This window comes from Vicia villosa, linkage group LG6 (genome assembly GCF_029867415.1).
Source record: "Vicia villosa cultivar HV-30 ecotype Madison, WI linkage group LG6, Vvil1.0, whole genome shotgun sequence".
Lineage (NCBI taxonomy): Eukaryota > Viridiplantae > Streptophyta > Magnoliopsida > Fabales > Fabaceae > Vicia > Vicia villosa.
Window position 1 is genome coordinate 163865100 of NC_081185.1, and position 22845 is coordinate 163887944.

The 22845-nt window shown below is 33.7% G+C and overlaps 3 protein-coding genes across 5 annotated transcripts; 2 read left to right on the forward strand and 1 right to left on the reverse strand.

Annotated features, from left to right (window-relative positions):
• The first annotated feature begins 663 nt into the window (after window positions 1–663).
• Window positions 664–9087, forward strand: LOC131610971 (cell division protein FtsZ homolog 2-1, chloroplastic-like). The gene is made up of 8 exons (XM_058883078.1): window positions 664–823; window positions 1045–1783; window positions 4456–4755; window positions 5142–5232; window positions 6247–6371; window positions 7748–7840; window positions 8529–8594; window positions 8667–9087. Exons 2-8 carry the CDS (start codon window positions 1127–1129, stop codon window positions 8757–8759), a joined length of 1425 nt encoding a protein of 474 aa, XP_058739061.1. The 5' UTR covers window positions 664–823; window positions 1045–1126; the 3' UTR covers window positions 8760–9087.
• A 6196-nt stretch (window positions 9088–15283) lies between these two features.
• LOC131610973 (protein BIC1-like) lies at window positions 15284–19251 on the forward strand. Of its 3 annotated transcripts, none has more exons than XR_009286732.1 (3): window positions 15284–15946; window positions 17973–18274; window positions 18371–19251. XR_009286732.1 is itself a non-coding variant. In XM_058883080.1 (2 exons), the coding sequence occupies exons 1-2, from the start codon at window positions 15471–15473 to the stop codon at window positions 18082–18084; spliced, it is 588 nt and encodes a 195-aa protein (XP_058739063.1). In that variant the 5' UTR covers window positions 15284–15470; the 3' UTR covers window positions 18085–18352. The 3 variants fall into 3 exon arrangements, 1 of the variants encoding a protein (XP_058739063.1); XR_009286733.1 differs by lacking the exon at window positions 18371–19251 and adding an exon at window positions 16431–16537 and having other exon boundaries at window positions 15286–15946; window positions 17973–18352; XM_058883080.1 differs by lacking the exon at window positions 18371–19251 and having other exon boundaries at window positions 17973–18352.
• Window positions 16932–21871, reverse strand: LOC131610972 (protein CIA1). Its single transcript, XM_058883079.1, has 10 exons — window positions 21519–21871; window positions 21203–21349; window positions 20883–21101; window positions 20697–20761; window positions 20491–20556; window positions 20323–20394; window positions 19643–19705; window positions 19266–19335; window positions 17729–17812; window positions 16932–17254 (listed from the first exon to the last, which is right to left on the reverse strand). The coding sequence occupies exons 1-10, from the start codon at window positions 21699–21701 to the stop codon at window positions 17189–17191; spliced, it is 1035 nt and encodes a 344-aa protein (XP_058739062.1). The 5' UTR covers window positions 21702–21871; the 3' UTR covers window positions 16932–17188.
• Window positions 21872–22845: the final 974 nt, after the last annotated feature.

The following is a 22845-nucleotide window of genomic DNA, read 5'->3' on the forward strand; positions in this document are numbered from 1 at the left end:
TCTCAAGATCTATTGTCTTTTTTTCCAAGTCTATAAGATTAGTTGAAATGTTCCTTTGAAAATAAATCTATATTTAAGTTTATAGTTTAAAATTGATTATTAATTATTTATTTTATGATTATTTTTGAAAATATTCAATTCATTCAATAATATTTTTAGCTACCTTACAAAATTTTATTTTGCCTCCGCTTCCGTAGATATATCTACGGAAACATTTTTTTTTATTTTTTATTACATAACCATTTAAACAACGTTAAAAAAAAGTTTAGTAATGCATCTACGGAACAAATCAACTTAAAATAAAAAAATGTTTCAGGAGATACACCTATGAAAACATGGAGTATTTTTAGAAACGCACATGATGCGTGAGAGATCCACGGCGTGGAATGAAAGTTTTCTTATTTTTTATATATTTTTACAATTAAATATATATTAAAAATATTTTTATGCTATTTTTTATTTATTTGCTAATACAAGTATTAATTTTATCTAACATTTTAAATCCAATGTATTAACATACTTCCAATAACTTGTCAATTTTAAGCTTGTCAGTTGTCACAGTTGTTCGCTATCTATTAGTAATTCCTTTTTCTAATAGTCTAATGATTAAAGTTTTAATTCTTAAAATCAAATAAGTGAAATGTGATAATACGTTAAGAAAAAAGGAACGTGAGTCACTCACCCCAGGCCATTTCTCATTTCATTATCACCAACAAAGTCGGACAGCTAAGGCCGTGTTTGTTTATTGTGATTGTGAAGTCACAAACCCTTTTTTTTCTTGCTTCACCACTCCAACGCTACTCTCACTATCCCACTCTCTCAGGTTTTTCTTCTTCGAAATTCCTCTCTACTTTTTCGCATTACGCTTCTTCTATTTCGAATCGCTTTTTCCGCATTTCACCATTTTCATCATTATCATCGTTATCACCGCACAATTTTCGGTGTTCTCCACACTTAATTAACGCACAACCATAGTGTAGTTTCATTAATTATCATTTTTCATACCCTAATTTTTCGATTATTGTTTTTAATTTTCATGCACAGGCGTTAGAAGAAGCAATTGTAACCGAATCGCAACTTTCACTTATTGAATTTCTATTTTTTTTGGGTACATTAATTAGAACTTATGAGTTTGGATACTGTGAGAATGGCAACGTCTTTTGCACCTTTGAGTTCTAGAAATTCAGCAGGAGTGTTGGCGGTTAATGGTGGAAGAAAATTGTTACAGAATCATCACATTCACATTAGCAAACCCTGTTTTTTCAAATTTCAAGAAAACAAGTGTAGATTTTCGAGCGGTAACAGGTTTCAAATGAAGTCGATACCGAATTCGCACAGTATCAATCACTATCATCATAGCAAAGACCCTTTTTTAGATCTTCATCCCGAAGTTTCAATGCTTAGAGGTGAAGGAAGTAATCCTACTAGACAGAGAAAGGATGCGTTCGGTGGAGATGTGGCAGAAAGCTTAGAAGATATTTCTATTCCGAGTAATTACAATGAAGCGAAGATTAAAGTTATTGGTGTTGGTGGTGGTGGATCGAATGCGGTGAACCGTATGATTGAGAGTTCCATTAACGGTGTGGAGTTTTGGATTGTTAATACTGATGTTCAGGCTATGAGAATGTCGCCTGTCAATTCTGAGAACCAATTGCCAATTGGTCAGGAGCTTACACGGGGTCTTGGTGCTGGTGGTAATCCGGAGATTGGTATGAATGCTGCCAAAGAAAGCACAGAATCAATACAAGAGGCGGTTTATGGAGCTGACATGGTCTTTGTTACTGTATGTTCTATCACTTTCATTCTATTATGGATGTTGTTAACTGCATTACTGCTTTGCATTATGAATTTTAACTCTGGTACACTGCTCATGTCTAAAAGTTACCCCAGATAGACATGATTTATATGCTTTAGTATGATACCAAGATACTTTTTTTTGTTGTTAATTTAGGACTTGGAGTAGGATAGGGTAATGTATGATTGATAGGAAAAGAATGAATGTGGTAATATATTGTGTAGTGTGAGAAATAGGTCTCAATATTCCACAAAGGGGTTATCAAGTGACTATATCTGAGGGCTTACACTAAATTTATGTCATTTTAAAAAAAAATTGGTGTGAAGGACTGTTCTTTACCTCTTGTAACATTTCAATGATAGTATTAAAGTGTTTGATATGAGTTATAAGACTTTCATACCTCATCATGCATCGGTTATCTAGCTACTCCTGTCAATCATTCTTAAGGACTTTTATATTTCTTCAAGATGTTGTGATTCACGATTATTCTGAACTACAAGGAAGGGTCTTTTTCTTATTCATTTCAATATTGAGTCTTAAATAATACTAGTATTGGACTGTTTTTTTTTACTGTTGTTGAGGAGAATATTAATAAGTGGTAAAGTAGAAATTTATACTATCCAAAGTAACAAAATTATCAACAATAGCAGGATATCTGCCGGTCCACACTTCTTCACTTAAATAAAATGCTTATCAATGAGAACTAATGTATAAAAAACGATAAAACATCTTAATTGTTAAGAACATATCTTACTGGTTAACAATATAGATAATAAAATAGAAAAGAAAAAAGTGACTGTGATTTCAATAATAGGAATCACATAACTTATGAAATCAAAGGCTACAGCAAGAATATCTTTAGTTCAATTTAGTCCAATTATAACAAAAAGCCTATTACATAGTATCTAATATCTTCCCTTAAACTCACAATGCATTAACCTGAAACATTGAGAGTTTTGTCTAACAAGAAATCAAATCAAAACAACAAACATCATAACCAACAAAAAAGAAGCAGCAACCAAATAGATGAACCTTCATAGAGAGAAGGAGAAGCAGTCAAAGAGAAGAACCTTCATTGAGAGATAACAATATCATATTTTGATTGTGTTAAGAGTCTCACATTCGAACAATATATGGCTTGAATATTTGTTTATAAGTGAGAGCAATTCTCACCTTACAAGCAGGTTTTGAAGGGATGAGTTAGGCCCGACCTACACATTCTAAGATGGTATTGGAGTCTAGTTTAAAATCCGTTAGGCCACTCGCTATTAGCTTTCCGCTATCGGATTACCCACCATTTATCTCCACCCTCTAGATGTTCAGTCTTGGACGTGATGAGGTGTGTTAAAAGTCTAACATCGGACAATATATGACCTGAACATGTCCTATAAGTGGGGCTGGGGGCAATCCTCACCCAACAAGCCGGTTTTGTAGGGTTGAGTTAGGCCCAATCATATTTCTTTAACACAACCCTTAACCCAATTTAACAAATATAAACATAACTATATGAAGAAGCATCTCTGATAGTAATATAGCTGTTTGCAATATAATTATAAACCGCCTTATACATCAATCCCTATACAACTAGGTTGCTGGCATCTCCATTTCAATTGGAGGCTCATTTTGTGTCAAAAGGTACTGTGTCATTCACTCATTTTCTTATGAAAGAAAATATATTTCATAACAGATTACTATAATTAAATTATCACCTTATCTAAAAATTGCTTTCTAAGTATCATTTTTCGAAGTCTGTGACTTTGAAATTAAAAAATTACGTGTTTTTTTATACAGTGTAAGAAAATTTTGCTAGCAGGTAAGTATCTTATATGTCACTGTAGGCCCGATTATCCGAGGCCCACTTAGAGTCATCCAAAGAGGTTAGTTAGAGATAGGAGTAGATTATGGGAAAGGAAGAGAGTTGAGTTTGTTATATAGGGTGAAGAATAGAATTATAAAATTGTTCTATGTAAGAGCATTGCTCTGTGGACATTAGGACATTCATCCTTTTACATTTATCTTGCACTTTCAGAAATAATACACTCATCAATTTCCTCCGTCCATCTGTTTTTCATAATTTATTTTTTCTTTATTTTGGGTTCACTTCATTTGCAATTTCAAATACTATTATGGGTTGAAGTTCAAAATATAGCTTATTAGACTACAACAACTACAACCAATCCTTATCCCACTAAGTGTGCTAAACTACATGGATCAAATAGCGCCACAGTGTTCTATCTTATATCATGTTTATAGCCAATTCATTAATCTCTAAATATTTCAAAATAGTTTCTCTTTAATTTTTCTAGGTCTTCCTCTATTTTGTGTGATTTGACTACCCTCACCTGATCTACTCTCCTTACTATAGACTCTACAGGTCTTTTTTCTACATGCGCATGCCACAGAAGCCGAACTTAATATATATATTTTTGAAACCTATGCAAATTTAAATTACTTTTATGTGATATTCTTTATATGTTTTTGCAGACATATTATTAGAACTCGTTTAAAATTTAAAAACTAGTCTTTATAGTTTTGAATTTTGATTTAGTCACAAGGCGTATGCGGAATTTTCCGAAGTGGGAATAGACTTGGTTGCAATTCTAAATTGCTAGCCATTTGTATATTTTGGCATACTTGAAAATAAAAACTTATTTATGTAGGCTGGAATGGGTGGAGGAACTGGCACCGGTGCAGCTCCAGTTATTGCTGGTATCACAAAGTCAATGGGTATTCTAACTGTTGGTATTGTCACAACCCCTTTCTCATTTGAAGGACGGAGAAGGGCAGTTCAAGCACAAGAAGGAATTGCAGCCTTAAGAGATAATGTTGATACCCTGATAGTTATTCCAAATGACAAGTTGCTGACTGCAGTTTCTCAGTTAACCCCTGCAACTGAAGCATTCAATTTTGCTGATGATATTCTTCGACAAGGTGTTCGTGGCATTTCTGATATTATTACGGTATGGAATCATAAATTTCTTTTGACAAGAACATACTTACGTGCCATTGTTTTGTTTAATTTTTTGTAAGTCTAATTCTGATTGTAATAAAGTAGTAAATGGAGAAGAATGGAAGAAAGGGAATCTCAATTGTGTATTTATTTGTTTTGACAAATGCGGTAGTCCCCTGATCCGTATGTAGGTTCTGAGATTTTTAAAATGTTTCAAAATTGTGTTACCAGTTTATTAATTTATAAACTAGAATTGAGATATTTTTTGCTATCAAATTTAGACGTGTTTTGATTTTTGATAAAAGATGTCCTTATTATACTTTGTCCATGATTCAAAGCTGACGGTGTACGTTTTTAAAGTTATACATGCTTGTTAATTTCATTAATTTATTGCAGATACCTGGATTGGTGAATGTCGACTTTGCCGATGTTAGAGCTATAATGGCCAATGCAGGTTCTTCACTTATGGGGATAGGAACTGCAACTGGTATGTATGTAACCTGCTAGTAGAATTGTAATGCTGCTCCCGACTCCAAATTTTCAAGTCGACCCAACTAAATTACTCTGAAACCTGTGTTTTGCTTAAGTAATACGTGTAGAGTGTGGTGTGATTTTCAAACAATATATGTATGACTACCATATTTTATATAAGTTTACCATATGGCGCACATGTCTACTACAGCTGTTAGGATATATAATATTTGGATAATTAGAGTAGTTAAGAGTTAGTAAGTTGATAAGTTTGTTAGGTGGCTGTTCAGACTTCAGAGTTATGCTGGTTATTTTTAGAAAGTCTTTAACTGGCCCTCAATTGGTAGAAGTGAAAGATGGCTTTGAATAATTAAGTTGTGACTAGAGAAAGCTCTAGTGAGAGGAGAGTGCGCCTTTGTGGTAGCTTTGAGTGCAAGGTTATCTATCATCTTCATTGTATATCTTTTGTATCTTCTCTTCCAGTGTTGTTTTAGAGGATAGGTGGCATTGCCTTGATACTGTTCTTTAACATAAAAATCCAAACAAAAACTTTGATGATGGATATTAATGCTTTTCTATGGTAAAATTTCACCTCTTTACCTCACTTTTTGTTAACTTAGAATTGAGGTTGGAGGGAGCACCACCTTACAAAAACAATTTGTAAGGTGAGAATTACCCCCACTTATAAACATATGTTCAGGCTAGATATTGTCCGATATGAGAACCTTAACATTAAAATTAACTCTTACGAGTCATGCCACACTTCAGTATTCTGGAGAAATGCCACACTTCAGTATTCTGGAGAAGCTCAAACTTTGATGGTGCATATGCTTTAATGCTCTTCATTAATAAAATTTCACCTCTTGACATCACTTTTTGTTAACTTGTACTAAAATATGTATGAATGTCCTTTGATTGGCATATACTTTCATTTGCTTAGGTCAGAACTTATATGTTCATTGTGGTTCAATGTTACTTCATATATTATTAATGTGTGTAATTTATCTTCTTGCCTCTTTTTGCATTGAAGGGAAAACACGGGCCAGAGATGCTGCATTAAATGCTATCCAGTCGCCCTTACTAGATATTGGTATTGAGAGGGCCACTGGAATTGTATGGAATATAACTGGTGGAAGTGATCTGACATTGTTTGAGGTAGTTGGCTACCCCTCTGGCTCTTACAGTTTTATCTAGTTAAATAGTATTTGATATACATCTGTGCACATAATGTTTCTCTCCTCTTTTTTTTATTTTATTTTTATTTTTTTTATTTTTAATTTTAATCATAAAAAGTCTTATTTGGAGAGATGAGGGAGGATTCAAATGAACTGTTGGAGACACTTTACAAACACATGACTTTCACCTAAGCAAAAGAAAGACTAAATGTAAGTTCAAAAAAAGGAGAAACATTTCTAACTTAGAGGTAAAGTTGGAAATCATTTCATCCCACAAGTCATGCAGTTTAACTATCTTGGGTCTGTAGTACAAGACCATGGAGAATTAGAAGGAGATGTAAACCATTGAATTCAAGCAGGGTGGTTGAAATGGAGGAAGGCTTCAGGGATTTTATGTGACACAAAGGTACACTCAAGCTGAAGGGAAAATTTTATCAGACTGCGGTGATACCTACGATGTTGGGTGGTTAAGATTCTACACGAGAATAAAATAAGTGTAGCAGAGATGAGGATGTTGTGTTGTATGTGTGACAAGACTAACCATGATAAGATTAGAAATGACAATATTAGAGAGAGCGTTGGGGTATCATCTACAGTAGAAAAGATGTTGGAAAATAGACTTAGGTGGTTTGAACATGTAGAGAAAAGACATGTGAATTATGTGGTAAGGATGATAGATCAGATGGCGAGAAGTCAAATAGATAGAGATAGAGGAAGACCTACAAAAACTATAAGAGAAATTTTTAAAAAAGATCTTGAGATTAATGATTTGGATAGAAGCATGATCTTAGATAGAACATTATGGCGGGAGTTGATCTATGTAGCCGACTCTTCTTAGTAGGATAAAACTTGGTTGTTATTTTAATCATAAAAAGTGCACCTCCCTTTGTTGATTCAAAATATGCAAATTACATTCAAACAGAATGAATTAACATGTATGTAATATGGGCCATTTTGAGAACTATGACATATATTTATGAGAGCATACATTGGAAACCAAATAAATATTCTAACTATTTTCAGAAATTAAAAATAAAATAGTCCCAAGAATTTTAAATGGTACTCGAACATATTTTTTTTTAATTGCCTTGGTCTACGATCATCCCATGAAAGTCGTTGCCATGAAGGTAAGAATGATGTTTTTTTATAACTCGGAAACAAACTCCTATGTCATGTAGTTCAGTTAATCTAGTTCCATTATCTTACTTTCCAGCAAACTATTTGTTCACGGCATGGATACAATTGTATGCTTTAAATAACCATTCTCTTCTGAACTGTCTACTTGCTACTTCATGATCTGCTCTCTATTAAACTCATCATACTCTTCTATTTAAAATGGTCCTTTATTATGTATAGGTAAATGCTGCAGCAGAAGTTATATATGATCTTGTGGACCCTACGGCTAATTTAATATTTGGAGCAGTAATAGATCCATCGCTCAGTGGTCAAGTAAGTAAAACTATGTAAACCTCCTAAATGTTATTTCTATATGAACTTCGTCTTCTTCTATATGTCACGTAAATGTTTTTCAAGAAACACATTTGGCAACATTACCCTGGTTAAGAGTGCCAAGAAACAAAAGATATACTGTAATATTCCTGGATACAGACGTTCTAAATTCTTTAGTTGGATCCTCTCATTCTGTTGTTTTACTTCTGTCAAAGAAATCTAGCTTCTGGCCGAATCCTCTCATACTCTTCCTATTTTTTTAATCAAACAATCAACACCCTTATTTGTTTGAAAAATTGCACCACCTTTCATTGGGTTTGTTTAAATGATACACACTGATGCACCTCCGTTATTGTTACGAAATAGAAGGGAGGTGTTTGAAATTGAGGAAAAGTCAATATTTTATACAGATTAGAGGTCAGGTATGTGTTATTAAAGTATATCTTCAGAGAGGTGATTGCAATGTTCCTTTTCTTGTGTTGCAAACATCTAGGACTAGGACTGAATACTTGTTAAGCTATCATGTCCTGTAATGAGTTTAACAATGTTATCTAATACGAAGGAATACATACAAAATTGAGTGCCAAAAGGAATGGTGGGTCTCATGTAAAACTTCTATGAAAAAGTTGTACCAACAAGCGTTTTCATTAGCTTAATATGGTGAACCGTGTCATTTGGTTTTATATAGGTGAGCATAACATTGATTGCTACGGGATTCAAGCGTCAAGATGAAAGTGGAGGGGGACCCGGGCAGGTATGTCTTACCACCAACCCTCTTCCCTCTGTGATTCCATACCCATAACTCAGTTTTTTGTCGAAAATGCAGGCCAGTCAACGAGCTTCCACTTCCACTGATGGCGGTTTGGTTGTGATCCCAGAATTCTTAAAGAAGAAATGGCGCTCAGGCCCAAGAGCTTAATACTCTTTTCCCAACTTCTTTATTTCCTTGCATTTCTTTACCACTGCATCAATTTTAGGGATAGAGATAACATTGGTCTAGTTATTAGATCCTGTTTTTGCCCTTTGTAGCAATTTTAGGTCTATATTATCCGAAAGGTTGTAGCGAAAGTTCAGTACTTTCCAAACTTGTGTGTTTGAGGCTTGTTGACATGTGAACAAGCAAGTTAGCTTATATTTTTGTACAGAGAATATACCAGTAATGGCCAGGTTTGTTATAGATGTTTGTCATATTCTTCAAGTAAGCTACTGGTTTTAAAGTAAATAAGAATCCGTAAACATTTCTTTCTCGTCCTGTTTAAAATTAGAGGCTTTCAATTAAGTTTCTTATGATAATAAGTTATTTAAGCACAAGTTGATCAAGTTTTAGATCTTAATATGTTTTGTTAATTTTAATAAATTAGTTAATGTAAGCTTGATCAAGTTGTAAACAGTTCACTATAAAAGTTAACGTAGTTTCAGTCATTTAATGCATGCCTTATTGACGGTTCATATTATTGATTTTATGCCCTAAAGTGAGTTACCCGTGTAATTGGTTTACTTTTTATTTGTGTTTCTGCTGATAAAAGTATCACACTGCTTGCACTGTTTATTTTCGATAAACCAAAGAGTTGTACGATAGATAGACGTGCATTAAGCATACATACACTCAACCCTCTAGAGAAAAAGTGAACAATGAAAGAAGATTTCTGGCTTAAAGAATACAAAAGTCAACAAAATCACCATCCTTACAACAACTCAAAAGGAAAGTCTTATTGAGAAGGCTACCACATAACCATGAAAGTTTGGACTGGAAGAAAACTACCTAGACGTGTTTGACTCACTATGTTACAAAAACATACCTGAGAGAAGAAAGAGTAAGCTTGATGATAGGCCGCAAGTATAAAACTATATCGAAATAATAAAGTGTTATCATCCTCGGTGATCAATGATCAAGTAACCATTTTCTATCGTTTTTATGTCTATCTAAGGCTATATGAAAAATATCTCGTTTGTGCTAGAATGTAACATTTGATTTCCTAATATTAAAACTATTCACTCATGAATTTATATATTGATTATAACGAGACTTATTCTTTTTGTAGAAAATATTAAATTTAGTAGTAACACCCACCTTCGTCGGTGCGTCAGCGGACCAGACGAAACTTAAATCCACAGAGCATCTACATCTGCATTATGAATTTTAAGTTAAAAAATATTTTTATAAAGCAAAAGTATTCTCTCGATCAAATATGATTTGCTTTTGAAAATCTCAACGCATCGATCGAATTTCCAAGTCAGATAACATTTTTGTCCTTTCGGTGCGTAAACGATATCTCCGTGCTTATAATTTCGTAGAAAACATCATTTCTTTTAAAAAGAAAAGTTCCAAAACAAATATATCATCCAACAGCACAACAACAAATGTAAAACACAGTAGAGAAAATGCAGCAGGAACAATAAAATTTGTCTACAATAATGCTTGTATCCTTTGCATCAGTTACGATGATGTTTTTAAATCTCTAACGACACAAATGGTAGTTGAGAGCACTCAAAATCGTGCAGAATGCAAGAGGAAACTGCTGGAAACTATTGTAATGTGGAGGAGATTTGGCACCATGACGGGCTTCCCGTCGTGGTTTCATTTTCTTAATCTCTGTTTTCTTCACCCCTCCAAGACAGTCTGCTCCAATGTGCCATAACAAGTGCCATGGTTGGTCATGACAGACATCATGCCCCATGATAGGTCACCCGCCATATCTTCTGATTGTTTGATTTCTTGTGCTTTTTTTCCTTTTCCTTCCACAGTCAACGCCAATTGTTGTATATATAAAACACAATGAAAGTACTAAATATTTGTAGTAAAATGAGAATAAAAACATTTGAAAACATGAGAATATAAAAAAATAAAATATGGTAAAAACACTTGTAATCCAACTCCCCCATATTAGAATCGTTGGTTGTCCTCAAGCAACTTGGCTTGCCTAGGAAAAATTCAGACACAATAATACAACAAATAAGAAACTCGTGGAAATGTTATCGCTGATACTCGCACGTGAATCCAAGTTTGAATCGGCTAAAGGTTAATTTCCTTGGTATTAAAATTAACACCAAGGGCGTTGTAAGAACACAAACCGTAAAATACAGACTAAAGACTCCCTCCTTAGATATCGATTCAACTATGGTTTTGTACCTAAGTCTCGTTATCCGGTTTTATTCTCCTTTCATTCAGAACCGTCAAATTAAGAAAATATAAATAAAGATGATCATTGCATACACATGAATGTAACTAAGGATTTATTCTTATCGTTATTCGCTTATTCATAATACGTAAGCAAACTAACATTTGGCAAGAACAAATTTTTGAAGGTGAACTCGACTTACTCCGACTAGTTGCTTTTATTCATATTAGTATATTTCACAAACACATATTTTTTATTTAGGCATTGGGGATCGAGCGCTACTAGATAGAGTAATTGGGTGAGAGTTACCCAACTTAGTAGGTGCAATTGTCTTTTAATGCCCTTTTTTATTTTTTATTTCAATTTGTTTCTAGTTTTGCTTTTTCCTCAGTTAACCAAACATAGTGTGCGGATCAAATGCATGCCAAAGTATTTTAGATAAACTAATTGGAGAATAATTCTTAAAGGTTTTGGAGAATATTGTTGTGAAAAACGATGTCAAGAACAAAGTATAAAACAAGGGACGAATAAAGAACAAGGAAGAAGAAGAACACAAGAATTGGTTATAACTGCTATTCTTTTACTTTCTCTTAGAAAACAAGATTACAAGTTTACAAGAATAACAAATAACCTCTCTCACCCTAAATTAGGATTTGCAGCGTGCAATGATGAGAGACTAGTATGCTATTTATAATAAAATCTAACATACTAACTAATGAGTTTTTTCCACAAGGCTCATTACACAAGCTAACTTAACAAATTATGGTTTAAACATTAAAACCTAATTTAACATGCTAACAACCCTAGCATCTTCGACACCAGCAAGTGAACAACCTTCGACTTTATGCTTAATTCTGTCGAACGAAGAAGCTATCCTTCGACCATACTAGAGTTCGATCCAATATCTCACAAATCTCCACCTTGGATCTAACTCTACAACATCAAGGGAATAAACTAGCTTTCTTCACGCAACTTTATCAATTGCATAAAGTGGAAAAACTTGCAACTCGATAATGACTTGGTGATTATATCAGCAGCATTGTGATCTGTCAAAACCTTCAGCACTTGGACTTCTCCATGCTCGATTACTCCTCTGAAGAAATGCAACCTCACATCGATGTGCTTAGTTCGCTCATGATATGTTGAGTTCTTTGATAGGTGTATTGCACTTTGACTATCACATTTAACAATGATACCTCGACATTGAAGTTTCAGCTTCTTTGTAAAACCTTCAAGCCACAATGCTTCTTTCACAGCTTCAGAGATGGCAATATATTCTGCTTCATTGATTGATAAAGCAACAACCTTCTGAAGTGTTGTTTTCCAACTAATGGTTGTCTCAAACATAGTGAAAACATATCTAGAAATAGATTTTCGGAAATCCATACAACCTGCATAGTTAGAGTCGACATATCCTTCGATTACTGCTTTACTATCTTCACCCAAGGATCCACCATAAATTAGGACCCTATTTAGAGATCCATTGATGTACCTTAAAATCCACTTCAATGCATGTACCTACTTACAAGACTTACTGCATATGCTATGTCGGTTCTAGTATAGATCATAACATACATCAAAGAACCAACTATATTAGCATATGTGATGCTATTCATATAGGCTCTTTCGACATCAGTACTGGGACACTGATCAATACTTAGCTTGAATTGAGGGTTTGTTGGAATCACAACAGGCTTTGAATTTGACATACCAAACTTTTCGAGAATCTTTCATAGATATGCCTCTTGAGATAAGCATAACTTCGACTTCTTTCTATCTCTTCGAATGTCAACTCCAAAAATCCTGGAAGCAACTCCCAAATCCTTCATATTGAACTCCTTATTGAGTTCATCCTTCACCCTCATTACATCTTCGACATTGTTGTTTGCTATGAGACTATCATCCACATAAAGCAACAAAATAACAAATGAATTTTCTGGTCGAAATCTGAAGTAAATGCAATGGTCGAACTAACTTCTAATGAAACTTATGCGTGCCATGAACTTGTCGAATCTCTTGTTCCACTGTCAAGGAGATTGTTTCAGCCCATATAAAGATCTTTTTAGCTTGCACACATAATCTTCCTTCCTCTTTTCGACATACCCTTCAGGTTGCCTCATCAGGATCGTTTCATCTAGATCACCATACAAGAACGCAGTCTTCACATCCATCTGTTCCAGTTCAAGATCGAACAGTGCCACCATGGCAAGCAACATTCGAATGAACCTATGCTTCACAACAGGAGAAAATACATCATTGAAGTCGACACCTTCTTTTTGAGTGAAACCCCTGGCAACTAACCTTGCCTTGTATCTTTTCAACGTCACTCCTTCGATTCCTTACTTAACTTTGAAAATCTATTTACAGCTAACTAACCTTGCTCCAGCAGGTTCTTGATCAGTTCCCAGGTGTGATTATCATGAAGAGATTTCATCTCATAATTCACGGCCTTCAGCCATTCAGTCTTATTTCAACTTCTCATAACTTCCTTGTAGTCTCTAGATTCTTCTTCTAGAATCTCACTTGCAGAGATTAAGGCATAAGCTATAAGATCTGTATACCCAAGTCTCTGAGGTGGCTTGATGACTCTTCTCGACCTATCTCTTGACAGTAGGTAGTCATCGACAGTTTCCTCAACTTCTTCAACATCTTCTGCTTCTTCTTCGACTTCATTTGGGATATGCAATTCAGTATCAACATGCTCCACCTCAACAGGAATCTCTTCCTGTTCCAGCTCTTCTGCACTTCGATCATCATCATCATCATCATCATCATCTATTTTCTTGAAAGCCGTGTTAGGCAAACCATGCAACGAAGATACATTTCTTATCAATCTCTATTATTCGAAGGCTCTACTACGTTACTACTCTCATATAAATCTCTAATAATTGCCACTAAAGAAGAAAGGAGAAGAGAAGAGTGAAAATTCATACTTGTAAATGAAGGAATGATATTTGAATTTAGTGAAGTTTGAAATCGAGTTTGCCCTGAGCTGGATGAAGGTCCAAATGAGAGTTTGGAGGAAAAAGTATCCAAAAATGAAATTGTGGAGGTTGGACCACTCTTTATAAGGAGTTAAAATTAAGGTCTAGTAGGTAATGAGTAACCTCTTACTAGATATACCAATAATTGCTAAAATATTATCAGGTCACTAACGTGCAAGGAACTCAAAACGATTTAGCTTCTCCAAGATAAACTCATCATTATTTACATTAATGTTGCACTTACCGTTGTCTGTGATTCTTTAGGGACTCTCCCCAAGCTTTGGTGGAGGTACTCGCTCCAAGCTCTATTTGAGAGACTCGCTCTAGGGATGACTCGAAAATCTCTTTGGAAGACTAGCTCAAATATGAAGACTGAAGACGGTAAAACTAAATCACTCCGTCCTTTACAAACCCTCGTGTTTGAAGAAATATGTACTGTTATAATTGTATGAGTCTTAAGATAGAAGAACCGACATAAAGAAGATAAAACATATTAGAAATAGACGAGTTGCACCCAAGAAACAATGGACCGTCCAAAATGGGCCATGAAATAACCTAGATTTTTTAAATATCTAATATTATACACGGTATCCTCATTTAAAGTTTGTTTCATTAAAAATTTAAATCCCGAAAACATGATCAGAAAAAAGAAGACTTATTTAACATCTTAGTGATTTTTAAAAGTGATTATAGTGTTAACAAGTCTAATATAAGTATATAACATCATATGGCATCAATCAAGCTATACAATACATATCTCAATTTCGTTTGAAAGGGAAAGGAAAAAAAACAATTTAATATAAATTGGCTAATGACCTCACAAAATATTCCTCCTTCCTAAAATGGGGAAAAAGACAAATAAATATCTCTTCAAGCATCTTTGAGTGTAGGTCACATAAAGAGGATAATACAACTAAGTATTTATATATTTTTCAAATCATGAAATAAAAATAGGACTAGTTCTTTTTTATATCTTCTATTTTTATTTCTCCATTGCTAGTTCTTTTTTCTAAAGTAATATATAACCCTAATATTATATAAAACATAATACATTGAACCTTTTGTGGTTGAAAGCCAATAGTCACATATAGTTAGACATAGAGAATACAGATAAACATCAACCTCACAACAATCCTCCAAAAATCAATCCAATGAATCCCACATGTTTCACTTCTACTATAGTACTTTATTTGAATGTATATATGTTAAATTTTGACATTTATTTAATTTATAGCATCACCAAATAGGAATTAAGCCACACATCTAAAAAATCACATCTGAAACAAGACACGTAGGTTTGTCACTTACCATAGAAAAGAAACTCTTGTGGACTACGTGTAAACTAATTTCCCACCCATTCCATTATTCCCCACACAACACATGCAATGCAACCCTCACATTTCAAATCTTCTCTCTATTCACAACAACAAGATCTCAACACATCAACAACATAAACTTGAACAAGAAGATTAAGTTTTACTCTTCTCTGTTCTTTTCCTCTCTTCTCTTTCTCTCTCTCTTCTTTCCATGAAAGAAAACAACAACCTTTTCATAATGTCTCACCAATCCTCTGCTGAATCTGATGACAAGATTCCTTCTCATCCATCTAAAGATGCCAACTTTGAGAAAAAACAAGATGACCCTTTTCTCTTAAGCACCCAAGAGAGCCAAAACCATGATGATAAAGATATAGATGCAACACAAAACTCATCTCTTTGCAAGAAGCAGAAAATGGATGATGCTGAGGCAGAAGAGTTAACAACTGTGGATGAGGAATTGGAGGAGGTGAGTGAAAGAGAGAGGCTGAAGAGACATAGAGTTGAAGTAGCTGGAAGGGTTTGGATACCAGAAATATGGGGTCAAGAGGAATTGTTGAAGGATTGGATAGATTGCACTGCATTTGATGCTCCTTTGATTCCAAGCAAGATCACTATGGCACGTGCTGCTTTGGTTCAACAGGGTGCTGCTAGAGCCAATGCTGCTCCTCTAAGTATAGATAACAGGTGTTAGAATTTTTTTACTTTTCATTTCTGTAATTCAACCATATATTCATCATGGATGGTTTATCAATTTATCTTGATTTTTATATAATCTTTTACTTTTTTATACTTTTAAGAGTTGGATTTTCATTGGTTGTTTAATAGGTATTTCATAAACAAATATATTTGGGAGTATTGACATTTCTCCAGTAATCAAATTGTTGTTAGCTTAGTCAATTTATCAAATAATCCCTTTGAACCATGCTCATGCAACAATTCAATAAACTAACTTATTTCCAGATGAAAATTTGCCCAAGTAGAAAAACATGAGATATTATCTGGGTACATTTGTTTAATCAAGGTTCACCAAATTTCTAAATCAAAATGATGAGTAGTGCATCAAATGCTCTAGTATAGTAAAACTTATATGGCTAAATGCCTTGAAACCATTAGCATTTTAACATTTTAGTACATCTAACTTTATGATGCTTATATCGGTATTGTGCAGTATAAATTCGGCCTTTACAAATGGTTTACCTTGGATATACTAGGGATGTCTACTGGTAGTAATGCTAACAACTGCAATCAGTTCAGAATACATTGTAGAGAACTAAGGTCTGTTATGTTTTGACAAAGCCTGTGTTTTCATTTCTTGTTTTGACTGATAATTACAAAATTATTACTTTTGTTGTGTTAAAAAATAATGTTACTTTCACCATTTTCTTATTGATCTTTGAAAAACTCAAATGTCATAAAGTAACGTTTCTATAATTATCAGTTAAATTAAGAACTAGAAATTCTCACCCAACAAATGCACTAGCTTGGCAAGTTCTGTTCTTGTTAGGGAAACCCCTTTTTCAACAGATTAGAGTGAGTATACTCACAATACTCATTCACTCTAGGTGAATAATCTTGAGCAATACTTAAGCATAAATTTAAAGTTTATCTGACAGGAAATATAATTTAAAATCACACTCCTGATTCAGGTTTTAAAAAAAAAAAGACAAAATTCAAATCTATTTTAAATTATTATAAATTAGTAAATCTATTAAACAAAAAGAACAATGAGGATGCCTTACAATCAAACTCTTGATTAAGGTTTAAAAAATGCAATATTCAAAATCTATTTTAAATTATTATAAATTACTAAATATATTAAACAAAAGGAACAATGAGGATGCCTTTTACATCTAGCATTTCTACTATTATACTCCACTAGTATAATTTCTGCTGCTGATACGGCAAATATGCTAAACTGGTATCCCACTATGATCCCAGATCCCACACCTTGATTGTCCCATCATCGCTTGCTGAGGCTAAGAGTGGCTTCTCCTGTTTAGGAATCAAGAGTATGCAAAATATGTTTGATTAATAACCAATTGCAAGAGAAGGACACAAAGCAAAACCACTTCTCTAAATAAGTTCTTATAGGCTATCAAACTGTGTGCTATAGGAGCAGTAGCAATCAACTTAATTCTTAAGGCCTGACAAAATTGTAACTAGAAATTTAATATTTTATATTTACTGTATAGACGGAAATTTAAATGTTCTTTCTGGTGGAGATTCTCTATCAATACATGTCACTTTAGGGTAGTAGGTATCCTTCTAATCACAACCTTCATAGAACAATTACTAGTTGATTAGAGGGAAATTTAAGCAGGTGTGCTTCAGATCATACACAATCATTACGAAATTATCTAATAATAATAGTAGTGAAATCTAATATTCCACCCACTTGATGTGTGTAAAGTGATATTCACTTCACCATCAATGTGATTCCCCTAAAGTAATGTCCAAGAATCTTACCCCAGGGCTCCACTGCACATAATTTATATCCATGTCATGTGCCTTCTCCTTCTTCAATAGCAACTTGTACAGAGGACCGTCAACCTATGTCATAAGCAAGCAGTGATGTTTTTAATATGTGTGTTGATAGAGTGAGATGCATCTATGATCTTAAAGATATAAAACAATTTAAGAAATACTTCTATTAGTTTGTCACTATTTTCATGCAAATCCGCACATTCTTATGTAAGTTTGAATTTTTCAGGGACTTGGAATTCAATGTACATAAAGATTTATCTCTTAATAACAACTGCACAAATGTTGATGTTCAAAATACTCAAGTTTTCAGACAATCAAGCACAGAGAAGAGCGCCTAAACAAAAAAAATCTGATTCAAGTTCACAAATTTATGAAGGGAGAGGATCATGTTAAGAAAAACATTGGAAACAAGCTGATCAAGTTCACCAGTAACCACATGCCAATCTCTTCAAAATAAAACACAGTTCAAAGAAAAAATTTGAAGTAGATAAATGAAGTTGCAAATACAGTTAACAGCATAGCTGATAGGTTGAGTGTTTTCTGCACTTAAGTTGTAAATGAAGAAACATTTGACATTGGTTTGTTAAATCTTCATTGTTGCTATTATTGCCTTTGTGATTGCAGGTACAAATTACAAAGAAACCAAAAAATTCCAGGTTTATCCCTAAGCACGAATAGCTAATAGAATCATTGTGGCCCATGACTTAAATGAATGATTCTGCACCAGGAAAAAGAACTTGTAATGAGCATATAATCTGATGCTTCTCTTTTCTGTGAACTTTTCATACATTTCAGACTAAAACATACGATGATAGTATGCAAAAACTCAGTATGCTCCCAGTGGCATCCCATGTGAGTGAAAACGACATGTCTTACTAAAATGATGACAACTATTAAGCCCACCAGCATTTGAAAGGAATGTGACCTAGTGTGAATGACTAACAACTTATTCTACATTATAAGCTATAATTTCTTTTTATATTCATTTCTAGGAATATAAAATTCACAAATGGCTTGATTTATGAGTACTTAAAATCTCAATATTTCAAACAACTAATAAAGCATGATGCCTACATTGGATGGTAGTGGAGTTCAGAGCAGTTACCTTCTTTTTCTTTTTTGAGGGGGTGGGGTGAGTTGTCTTTACCTAGATACTCTAGTGAGGTTTTATTGCTTAGGTAATGTACATAATACCCACTAACGGTCTCACCACTTCAGGTTTTGTATATTTCAAATATTTTAAAATTTATAAAAAAAATTGCATCACTTCAGGTTTTGTAATTTTTCAATGATTTAAAATGTTTAATCACCATTAAATACACAACTATGCTGTTCATTGCGTATCGCTATAACCAATATATCAACCAATATATCAAAGCTCGCTAATATACTGCAAATAGAGAAGTTGAGATGTCGTATCCACTACCCATATTCCGATACATATTGGCAGTATATTGGCCCTATTCCAGATTTTAACAACACTGCACAGAATACCTGAAAAGCTAAAACAATGACGTACCTGGCTATCATTGTTATCCACAAAAAGTCGTATGGCGTCATCAGCAGCTCCACTAGCAAAGATACCTCCCCTAACACAACAGCACAAGTTGCAGGATACAAAAGCATCAGGATTATACAAGCCAAAATTAGCAAAAATTGCAGAATAAGAAAATCAGCAAAGTTATACAAGCCAAAATTAGATGAGTTGGAACTCCTCTACTATCTTAAGGACAGACATGAAGTGATTGAGTCATTTTTTCATCTTTCTTAATTCAGAAGACATGCATATGAAATCATGTGTATAGAATGACTAGTTAAATACACAAACCAGTAAAAGATTAATATAAATGTCAAATGAGATGAAAATTTTACTATCTTTAAACAAGATGCAACTACCTTGACCAATGAACTGAGAAAATTGTCCGATCATGATATCCTGTAAGAGTGCAACGATGTCTCCTGAAAATCCCAAGAGAAAACAATAAACAATTTTTATTGTCGGAAAGGGATGGGATTAATATGTGTACTAAAAAAGGATAGGACAAATATGCCATCATTAAATGATTGGTCCCTCATTTGTATAGGTGACATATAGTAAAAAAAAGATTATTATTAACCCAAACTTATATAATTGATTCCAAATCTATGAATAAAGTGAATCAAGGTGTTACAATCCATTCCAAATTATAATTCTAATGATTAAAATAATAAAGCATCTCTAGATTATGACTTGAAGACTGCGTTTTAACGAAATATTGAATGCCATCAACAAATCCTATATCCGAATAACTTTCAACCTATAGTTGAGTAACTTGAGCTTAAGAAAAGGTGACTGCACAAATGTTAATTGCAATTTTGATAACCAAGCAACTAGATTGAAAGGAAATGGAATGGATTTTAACACTTATTACATTATAACTTCCACAGCCGTGTCATGCGAACGAGGATACCTACCCTCGTCATGGAAATCGAAATAAGTAAAACATGGGAATGCTATTAGCCAGAGAATTATAACTTTAAAACCCTTGAGGAAAAAATACACACCCCAAAAGCTAGAATGTTAAGAGAAAACTTACCAAGGAGCAAATCCACCACCAGATTGCATCCCTACATTGTCTGTTTCCCATACCTTCAGGGAAAGATCATCACTGCCATAAGGAGTTGGAGTCAAAATGACATAGAACTTCTGGAAAATGCCAAAAGTAATTCCACGAATGAACAAGAGAGGTAGGTGATTGACATACCTACAGGTAACCATTTTGTCTCCACTAGCATTGAAGGAGAGGGCCCAAACAGTAGATGTATGACCACTGAATAACATAATTGCGAACAAATTATAATATAACTTAAAAAATTGGTCATTCTACATAAAGTATGGCCTAAACAATCATGCTTAAAAAAAGAAGAAAACACAAAATCTGGGTTGATGAGAGAGTTCAAGAAGTAGTACTTGTTGGGTTCTCCAAGGGTTTGAACACACTGCCAATCGTCACTATCACCTTCATCTGCCCAGACCTGGAAGAAATTTGATTGCATTATAATGTCATCAAATCACAGTGTGTAAAACCAAGGAACAGAAATTAAATTAAAATGGCTGCACTAAAGGAACAGAAGTCTTTTCCAATGTCTGGATTACCTTAATATTATTATCATAGCTACATGAAAATAAGATATCCTCCGTTGGGTGCCACCTCACCATTTTCACATCCTGAGTATGTCCTTGCAGCACTGAGACACACTCAAACTCATTGCCTGGCTGCACTTCCCATATCCAAACAGACTTATCTCTACTGCAAGTTGCAAGCAAAGTTCCAGATGCATTCCAAGATACACTCTTGACTTCGTTTTCATGTCCCTGTCCATAAAATTTACATATATTTCAAAGCAAGTTAATAAAAACTGACCAAAAAATAGCAATGATCAAAGAATAGACACATCCAAATGGCAGTACCATACCTCCAAAGTAGAGACACACTCAAAATCACCCCCAACATTTTCCCATATAGCAGTGGTGGCATCAAAACTTGCAGTAGCTAACAATTTCCCGGACGGCGACCAAGCACAAGATCGAACAGTTCGAGTATGTGTTTCTTCCAAAACCGCCTGCATTTCATTTTTTGGAATACAGAATACATCAATAATTGCTATTCAAAGTGATTCTAATAAAAACGATTCTAGGGTTGTAAGTTGTAACATACAAAATTCATCAACAATTGCAATTCAAAAGTGATTCTACTCAACAATCCAAAAAAATTGAAATTTCGAAAGAGACCTTGCATGAGAAGAGGCTATTGGAGAGGTTCTGTTCCCAGATTCGAACGGTTTTATCGCCGCTGCAAGAAGCGAAAACGAGTGGAATACCGGCATGACCGGTGGCTGGATTCCAATCCAAGCTCCAAACCCTATCGGTGTGACCTTCGAGTTTCTGAACCTCTTTCAACTCTAGCCTCTCCATTGCAAAGACCGATTTGACTCAGCGTACACGAGTTACAAAAACAAACTCAGTCGTTTCTTCTTCACCTCAGTTCAATTTCCAATTTTCTCGCAAAAAGGGGGCAATGGATTCAGAGAATCTTCCACACGAACGCGACAAGGGGTTTTGAGGTTTTCTTTTCTTTTCAAAACAAAAATTGGAGACTTATCGAAAATACTTATATCGACACAACCATAACACACAATCAATCATATTTTTGTATTTATTAACTAGTAAAGGACCCGTGCGCTCGCACGGGTCACGTAAAGTCAGTATAAATATTAAATAAATATAATATGGTTATGGTTAAAGAATTATATTAAAATATATATTAATTAAGCGAAACAATTTCTTCAATGATGATTATCATATCAATATTAATTTAATTTATTAATTTGTAGTTGTTTTCAATGATGATATTTATGTTGGATAAAAATTAAAATAATATTAGAGATAATTAATTATTATTGTTGATTACAATTTTAACTCTGAAAAAATATAGTTCTTGATAAAAAGTAAAAAAATAAATAAAAATTGAGATAATGTAGTTATTATGTACTATCATTATCAACAATTTTTATGGGCTCCCACCCCTAGTATGTCTACCCGCCTTTTTTTTCGCAGACGCACATTATCAATAATTTTTATGGGCTCCCACCCCTAGTATGTCTACCCGCCTTTTTATGAGCATGGTTCAAATTGCAAATTCAAATTATCAAAATAAAAAATTGCAAAAAAAATTATAACATCTATATAAGTCAAGAAACAAAAAATAATGAAATGACATATTATAATTCAATGCAACACATTTAAATCTCATTATTTAACTTTAAATATATATTTAATTTGATTTACCAAAGAAAAATTTGTACAAAAGATGTATATTATTAATATTAATGTTACTTATCACATATATGTCGTTAAATGCTCATATTTGTGTTAGCTACTCATACCGAATCAAAAATACTAATGTAATGAAATAAAAACAGCAAAAATATTTAATTCAAATTGCATATCCAATAACAAAAATAGAACATTTATTAAATAAAAAATAACGTATAATTTTATTTATAATCTTGACAGAAAAAGATTTATATACCAACTCTTTCTTTATATTTGATATATT

Bases quoted from the DNA above. Each gene is read 5' to 3' on its own strand.
- LOC131610971 (XM_058883078.1), top strand. From the start codon at position 1,127: ATGAGTTTGGATACTGTGAGAATGGCAACGTCTTTTGCACCTTTGAGT. The intron at 1,784-4,455 runs GTATGTTCTATC...TTATTTATGTAG, and splicing joins CTGACATGGTCTTTGTTACT to GCTGGAATGGGTGGAGGAAC. The intron at 6,372-7,747 runs GTAGTTGGCTAC...TATTATGTATAG, and splicing joins GTGATCTGACATTGTTTGAG to GTAAATGCTGCAGCAGAAGT.
- LOC131610972 (XM_058883079.1), bottom strand. From the start codon at position 21,701: ATGGAGAGGCTAGAGTTGAAAGAGGTTCAGAAACTCGAAGGTCACACC. The intron at 19,706-20,322 runs GTAAGTTTTCTC...TGGGATTTTCAG, and splicing joins GGTGGTGGATTTGCTCCTTG to GAGACATCGTTGCACTCTTA. The intron at 19,336-19,642 runs GTAGTTGCATCT...CTGTTGTGTTAG, and splicing joins TTCTCAGTTCATTGGTCAAG to GGGAGGTATCTTTGCTAGTG.
- LOC131610973 (XM_058883080.1), top strand. From the start codon at position 15,471: ATGAAAGAAAACAACAACCTTTTCATAATGTCTCACCAATCCTCTGCT. The intron at 15,947-17,972 runs GTGTTAGAATTT...TGAATTTTTCAG, and splicing joins CCTCTAAGTATAGATAACAG to GGACTTGGAATTCAATGTAC.